The sequence below is a fragment of the Polypterus senegalus genome, chromosome 8 (assembly GCF_016835505.1).
Source record: "Polypterus senegalus isolate Bchr_013 chromosome 8, ASM1683550v1, whole genome shotgun sequence".
NCBI classification, from domain to species: domain Eukaryota; kingdom Metazoa; phylum Chordata; class Cladistia; order Polypteriformes; family Polypteridae; genus Polypterus; species Polypterus senegalus.
The window spans coordinates 14,938,968-14,946,633 of NC_053161.1; the positions used below are offsets into that span (position 1 = coordinate 14,938,968).

At 42.3% G+C, this 7,666-nt stretch overlaps 1 protein-coding gene across 1 annotated transcript in view; it reads right to left on the minus strand.

Annotated features, from left to right (window-relative positions):
* Positions 1–7,401, minus strand: part of LOC120533805 (tetratricopeptide repeat protein 38-like) — a 47,937-nt gene extending 40,536 nt beyond the window's left edge. Inside the window, exons 1-2 of the mRNA XM_039760778.1 lie at positions 7,278–7,401; positions 1,109–1,186 (exon numbers count right to left, since the gene is read on the minus strand). Coding sequence (XP_039616712.1) covers positions 1,109–1,186; positions 7,278–7,310 — 111 coding nt within the window. The 5' untranslated portion in view covers positions 7,311–7,401. The remainder of the gene's footprint in view (positions 1–1,108; positions 1,187–7,277) is intronic.
* Positions 7,402–7,666: the final 265 nt, after the last annotated feature.

Sequence of the window (7,666 nt, forward strand, 5' to 3'; positions counted from 1 at the left end):
CACTCGGTTACATTATCGACGGTGTTGGGTTCAAGGGTTCCCAAACATCAAAGGGAGTGTGGAGCCTGAACCCACATCGTCACACTCTGTTACTTTGTTCAGAGTTCTCCAAGCTGCTAGAGGGAAATATGTCACCCTGGCATGTTATGCCATATCTCTTCAAGGGTACTGCTGAGCCAATCTAACTACTAAGTACAGTGCTAATCATACCAGCCCAGGAATCTGGGTTGTTAAGCGTCTCAGTAGTAATTTCCTATGCCTAACTAAAAGTAGTGATGGGGCAGTACATAAAAGTCACTTATTGCCATGTGGCCAATTTGATCTGACCTTGAAACAACAGCAAGGAGTAAGTAAAGCCAGAGTGGTGAAGAGAGTATTGGTAAGGAAGATAAGCAGTCCAGCAACAACACAGGGTAGTTAGGCCTAGAGGAGTAGTCTGTAAGAGTATACAGGAATTTGTTATTTAATCCTTTGTTTGCACGTTTTAATTTTGATGGTGTATCATTCCTTCTTTGATGAATAAAATCCCCTTAGTTCTTACTTTGTCTTCCTAAGTTAGCATGTGGTTTTGAGTACTACTGTGTGAAAAGGGGTAAAAAAGTAGATGTGCTTATATAAAAGAAAAAACTTTGACAATAAGCTTACTGTTAATAGAAAAGCATTATCAACCAATAAGAAAATTTACTTTAAAAATGTGTATTCTTTATAAGTAAAGAACATGAATCACAACAACTTACAGTAAGTCCGTCTCTACAGCAACAAATCAGCACAACTGAGCAACCACTCTCCCTCTCAATTCCTTACTTCAGTTTTGCTTTTAGTGTTTTACATTCCATGCTGCAGTGTTTTTAAGGTCTGTCTCATCTAGTCTCAGTCACACAAACAAAAAAACACCTAACAAGGATTTTGCTTCTTTAGCTTTTCGTTCTTTCAGATTGCATTTATTTGTTTGACCATCTTCCTTTAGTTTCTAGGTAGTTTTCCTCTCATTTTATTTTAATGTGAAACTGGCAATATTAAAAAAGAATAATTCTTTAGCAGACGAGTTATTGTAAACCCACCAACTGCCTGTTTTCACTATTATTATCTTTTCTTTCAAAATACTTACTTGGGTCAGTGCTGCATCATATAGTTTGCAGGCTTCATTACTGGTTGTAGAAAGGGTAAGGCCTTCAGACTCCCAAGCCTAAAACAACACAAAATACAACACAAGTTCATAAGTTCTTTTTCATTTACAAAGTCATAGAAATCTGGAATTAACCTACAGACTAGGCCAGCAGCCCTGGGTGAAAGGTAGGGGTAAAAAAGAACCAGGACACACACACATGTACAAGCTCACACTCACATACATTGGGACCAATTTACAGACACCAATTAAGATGCACTCTCCATACAGACAACAACCAACCAGGCATTGCATTGTATCCCAACTGCCCCACCATGCTATACATACATATACGCTCATCAGGCGTACACACTCACTGCACCCTCTCTTGGAAATCAAACCTCAGATGTCAGCGCTAGAGGCGAAGCCTCCCGCTTGGGCCATGGCGTGTGGTTCGTTTATTTGACAGCATGTACATCGGGGTAACTACATTCAAGGCATTCGTAGTCTGAATCACAATCTGATTGTATGGGTGGTTACCTACCAGGTAACGCTTGTGGCTGACGTCCGAGGTTCGATTCCCTGAGAGTGGCTGCAGTGAGTGTGTACGCCTGATGAGCCCAGAATTAGGGCGAAACACGTGTCGCGTACTCTTTGCATTATTTCAAAGTAAAACTATTTCAACCGTATATATATGTATATATACTGCTCAAAAGAATTAAAGAAACACTTTTTAATCAGATTATAGCATAAAGTCAATGAAACTTATGGGATATTAATCTGGTCAGTTAAGTAGCAGAGGGGGTTGTTAATCAGTTTCAGCTGCTGTGGTGTTAATGAAATTAACAACAGATGCACTAGAAGGGCAACAATGAGATGACCCCCAAAACAGGAATGGTTTAACAGGTGGAGGCCACTGACATTTTTCCCTCCTCATCTTTTCTGACTGTTTCTTCACTAGTTTTGCATTTGGCTACAGTCAGTGTCACTACTGGTAGCACAAGGTGATACCTGGACCCTACAGAGGTTGCACAGGTAGTCCAACTTCTCCAGGATGGCACATCAATACGTGTCATTGCCAGAAGGTTTGCTGTGTCTCCCTGCACAGTCTCAAGGGCATGGAGGAGATTCTAGGACCAGTATCTGCTCCTTTGGGCAAGGAGGAACAGGATGAGCACTGCCAGAGCCCTACAAAATGACATCCAGCAGGCCACTGGTGTGAAAGTCTCTGACCAAACAATCAGAAACAGACTTCATGAGGGTTGCCTGAGGGCCCAAATGTCTACTGCGCTCTGTGCTCACTGCACAGCACCGGGGAGTTCAATTGGCATTTGCCATAGAATACCAGAATTGGTAGGTCCACCACTGGCGTCCTGTGCTTTTCACAGATGAGAGCAGGTTCACCCTGAGTATATGTGAAAGACGTGAAAGGGTCAGGAGAAGCCGTGGAGAATATTATGCTGCCTGTAACATCGTTTAGCATGACTGGTTTGGTGGTGGGTCAGTGATGATCTTGGAGGCATATACATGGAGCGACCCACAGACCTCTACAGGCTAGACAACGGCATCTTGACTGCCATTAGGTATCAGGATGAAATCCTTGGACCCATTTTCAGACCCTACGCTGGTGTAGTAGGTCCTGGTTTCCTCCTAATGCACGACAATGCCCGGCCTCATGTGGCAAGAGTATGCAGGCAGTACCTGGAAGATGAAGGAATTGAAACAATTGAATGGCCTTCACGATCCCCTGACTTAAACCCAATAGAACATCTGTGGGAGATTATGTTTCGGTCCATTAGGCGCCGCCAGGTTGCTCCTAAGACTGTACAACAGCTCAGGGATGCCCTCATACAGATCTGGGAGGAAATGCCACAAGACACCATCCGTCGTTTCATTAGGAGCATGCTCCGACGTTGTCAAGCATGCATACAAGCTCGTGGGGCCACACAAGATACTGAAAAGCATTTTGAGTAGCAGAAATTAAGTTTTTGAAAAAATGGACTAGCCTGCCACATCTTCATTTCACTCTGATTTTAGGGTGTCTACACAATTGAGCCCTCTGTAGGCAGAACACCTTTATTTCCATTAAAAGACTTGGCATCCTTTTGTTCCTAAGACATGTCGTTATTTGAATAGATATCCAACGTTATATTGAGATCTGATGTATCTAATGTGTTTCTTTAAAGTGTTCCTTTAATTTTTGTGAGCAGTGTATACCCCCCCCCGCGATAGATGAAAATCCGCGAAGTAGAAACCATATGTTGGTATAGTTATTTTTATATATTTTAAGCCACACTGTTAACATTATTAGAGCCCTCTAGACATGAAATAACACCCTTTAGTCAAAAGTTTAAACTGAGCTCCATGACAAGACAGAGATGACAGTTCTTTCTCACAATTAAAAGAATGCAAATACTGTATATCTTTTTCTCTTCAGGAGCAGATAATTTCAGAGAGAGAGAGAGAGAGAGAGAGAGAGCTCGCAAAGAAAAGCAAACAATCAAAAAATCAATACGTGTGCTTTTAAGTTTGCTGCGGCATTTTTTAGAGGAGCTTCAGTATCTTCTGTGCAAACAGCCCCTCTGCTCACATCTCCTCCGTCAGGCGCAGAGAACGTCAGAGAGAGAGAGAGAGAGAGAGATTAAAGCAAACAATCAAAAAATCAATAAGTGTGCTTTTGGAAGCACCGCGATAAAGCGGCATTTCTTAGAAGAGCGTCGGTATCCACTAGGCAAACAGCTTCTGTGCAAACAGCACCTCTGCTCACACCCCCTCCGTCAGGCAGAGAGAGTGAGAGAGACATAGTAAAGCAAACATTGAAGCACCGCGCGAAGCATATTGTATATCATTGAGGAGTTTTATTTAATATGTAATACATGCTCTGATTGGGTAGCTTCTAAGCCATCCGCCAATAGCGTCCCTTGTATGAAATCAACAGGGCAAACAAACTGAGGAAGCATGTACCATAAATTAAAAGACCCATTGTCCGCAGAAATTCGGGAACCAGCGAAAAATCCGTGATATATATTTAAATATGCTTACATTTAAAATCCGCGATAGAGTGAAGCCGTGAAAGTCGAAGCGCGATATAGCGAGGGATTACTGTATATATATATATATATATATATATGTGTATATATATATATATATACTGTATATACTGCTTAAAAAATGAAAGGAACACTTTTTAATCAGAGTATAGCATCAAGTCAATGAAAATTCTGGGATATAGACCTGGTCAGTTAAGTAGCAGAGGGGGTTGTTAATCAGTTTCAGTTGCTTTGGTGTTAATGAAATTAACAACAGGTGCACTAGAGGGGCAACAATAAGATGACCCCCAAAACAGGAATGGTTTAACAGGTGGAGGTCACTGACATTTTTCCCTCCTCATTTTTTCTGACTGTTTTTTCACTAGTTTCACATTTGGCTACAGTCAGTGTCACTACTGATAGCATGAGGAGATACCTGGACTCTACAGAGGTTGCACAGGTAGTCCAACTTCTCCAGGATGGCACATCAATACGTGCCATTGCCTAAAGGTTTGCTGTGTCTCCCAGCACAGTCTGAAGGGCATGTAGGAGATTCCAGGAGACAGGCAGTTACTCTAGGAGAGCTGGACAGGGCTGTAGAAGGTCCTTGATCCATCAGCAGGACCGGTATCTTCTCCTTTGGGCAAGGAGGAACAGGATGAGCACTGCCAGAGCCCTACAAAATGACCTCCAGCAGGCCACTGGTGTGAATGTCTCTGATCAAACAATCAGAAACAGACTTCATGAGGGCCCAAAGTCCTCTAATGGGCCCTGTGCTCACTGCCCAGCACCGTGGAGCTTGATTGGCATTTGCCATAGAATAGCAGAATTGGCAAGTCCACCATTGGTGCTCTGTGCTTTTTCACAGATGAGAGCAGGTTGGGTCTGGAGAAGCTGTGGAGAATGTTATGCTGCCTGTAACATCGTTCAGCATGACCAGTTTGGTGGTGGGACAGTGATGGTCTGGGAAGGCATATCCATGGAAGGATGCACAGACCTCTACAGGCTAGACAACGGCACCTTGACTGTCATTAGGTTTTGGGATTTAATCCTTGGACCCATTGTCAGACCCTATACTGGTGCAGTGGGTCCTGGGGTCCTCCTGGTGCACAACAATGCCCAGCGTCATGTGGCGAGAATATGTTCCCCAGGACACCATCCTTTGTCACATTAGGAGCATGCCCCAACGTTGTCAGGCATGCATACAAGCACGTGGGGGCCATACAAACTACAGAGTATGATTTGGAGTTGCTGCAATGAAATTTCGGTAAAATGGACTGTCGCCTCATTTTTTCATTTTGATTTTCACACATTGCCCAATTCATATCAGTATAGATATCCAGGAGGACTTTTTTCCCATTGAGATCTGATGTGTTTTCAAAGTGTTCCTTTAATTTTTTCAGCAGTTCATATATAAAATGTACATCCAACATTATCTTATAATACTTTTTATTCTTGGGCTGCAGATGACCCTGAAGTTTTCTCTTCCTTCCTTCCCAGAATGTTCATTTTCTTCTTATCTATTCCCATTTAGCCATAGCCATTGCTATTCTTACAATACTGTAAATATTCTATATTATCATTATTTATAGGAAAAAATGGTAATGAGTTATAGAAATATGTTATTCTATTTATTTTTTATTTGTATTTTTAGTTTTTATTTTAGCAGCATGTTAGTAGTATCTATATTATTTTTAATGGTAACTGATATTGTAATTATTTAAAAAAGCAAATTGAGCTATGAGGTATGGCAACTGCCATGTAAATCATCCATCCATCCGTTATCCAACCCACTATATCCTAACTACAGGGTCATGGGGTCTGCTGGAGCCAATCCCAGCCAACACTGGGCGCATGGCAGGAAACAAACCGCAGGCAAGGCGTCAGCCCACCGCAGGGTGCACACACACCCACACACCAAGCACACACCAGGGACAATTTAGGATTGCCAATGCACCTAACTTGCATGTGTTTGGACTGTGGGAGGAAACCGGAGTACCAGCTCACACTCACATACATTGGGACCAATTTACAGACACCAATTAAGATGCACTCTCCATACAGACAACAACCAACCAGGCATTGTATTCTATCCCAACTGCCCCCATGCTATACATACATATATGTATGTATGAAACCGGAGTACCAGGAGGAAACACGGGGAGAACATGCAAACTCCACGCAGGGGAAGACCCGGGAAGGGAACCCGTGCCGCCCCATGTAAATCAATGTATCATTATGTCTGTCTACAATTGTTTATCTTATCTTGCCTTTAGCATACTTCTACATGAAGAAAGAAAGAAAGAAAGAAAGAAAGAAAGAAAGAAAGAAAGAAAGAAAGAAAAAGTCAATCTTGTTGTGTTCAAGGAGCATATCAGACATTTAAAGAATAAGATTCACTTCTTACCGCACGCAACATATCCACGTGACTCAGTTAAAGTCATGTCAAATTCATTCATTTGGGCTTATGTATCAGCGGTGAACGAATATAAAGTCCATGGTCGTTTCCTGAGCTGATCCAGATGCTGAAGTAATAGGCATCCATTAGAAAACGTAACGATGTTGTAAAAATCGTTAAATCAATCTTCACATGCATTAAATTGCATTGGATGGTGATATACATATAAATTATTTTCATCCATCCATTATCCTAACTCACTTAATCTAGTGCAGAATCACGCCATCGAGTTTGAGATGAATGGAAATAATTGTGTTGGAATGTATTATTATTTATTAGCTGTATCCGTCCATTATTGGACCCGCGTATTCAATTTCGTGTTACTGAAATCAAGATATGCACTCGGCGATTGAGGCATCGCAATAGCAGCCACTCTCTGTCACAGTTGCCGTAACTCCAGCCGCCGGTCACTAATAACTTATACTTTATTCGGGTGACCGGAGCGCTAGCAACTGCAGAATGGCATACGTTCAGTCCTGTTTCACTGGCATCTGTTGCAGACTCAAGTAGTTCACCTAAAGTATTGTTTCCCATACTGCATGGAAGAGCTCTCTAAATGACGGGTTTGCTTGCCCTACATGGAGTGGACTTACTGAACAAAAATCATCCCCGTGGAGTGTCGTCTACTGTAAGGTGAGTCTCCAGATAAAGAAAGGAAACCGAAACGAAGGCGGCACGCACTTACTTTGCAGTCTTTGAAAGTGTAAGGAAAAGGCATCTTTATACTTCAGGTATCCTCCAAAACTGTTCATTTGCTGCTGTAGCAAACTGTGTTATCCTTTATAATAAAAATGACGAGGTCTGGGGGGCAGGGCAATATGGTTCGTCAGACTCGCCTCACTTCCGCCTGAGTAAAACAAACAGCTGGGAGTACGGAGTTCAGCAAACCGAGCTGTGCGGCACAAAGGTATAAATCGTGGGTCTTACAATCAGTCGATAACCAAAAGAAAAACATGTAAGTTGACTGGCCGAAACTGAAGAAAATACTTTATTCTCCTGTCACACTGGTGTGATTTGGATGTCACGGTACCTGTTCACGAACGGCTAACGATCACGTTGGCGCCCAATAACCAC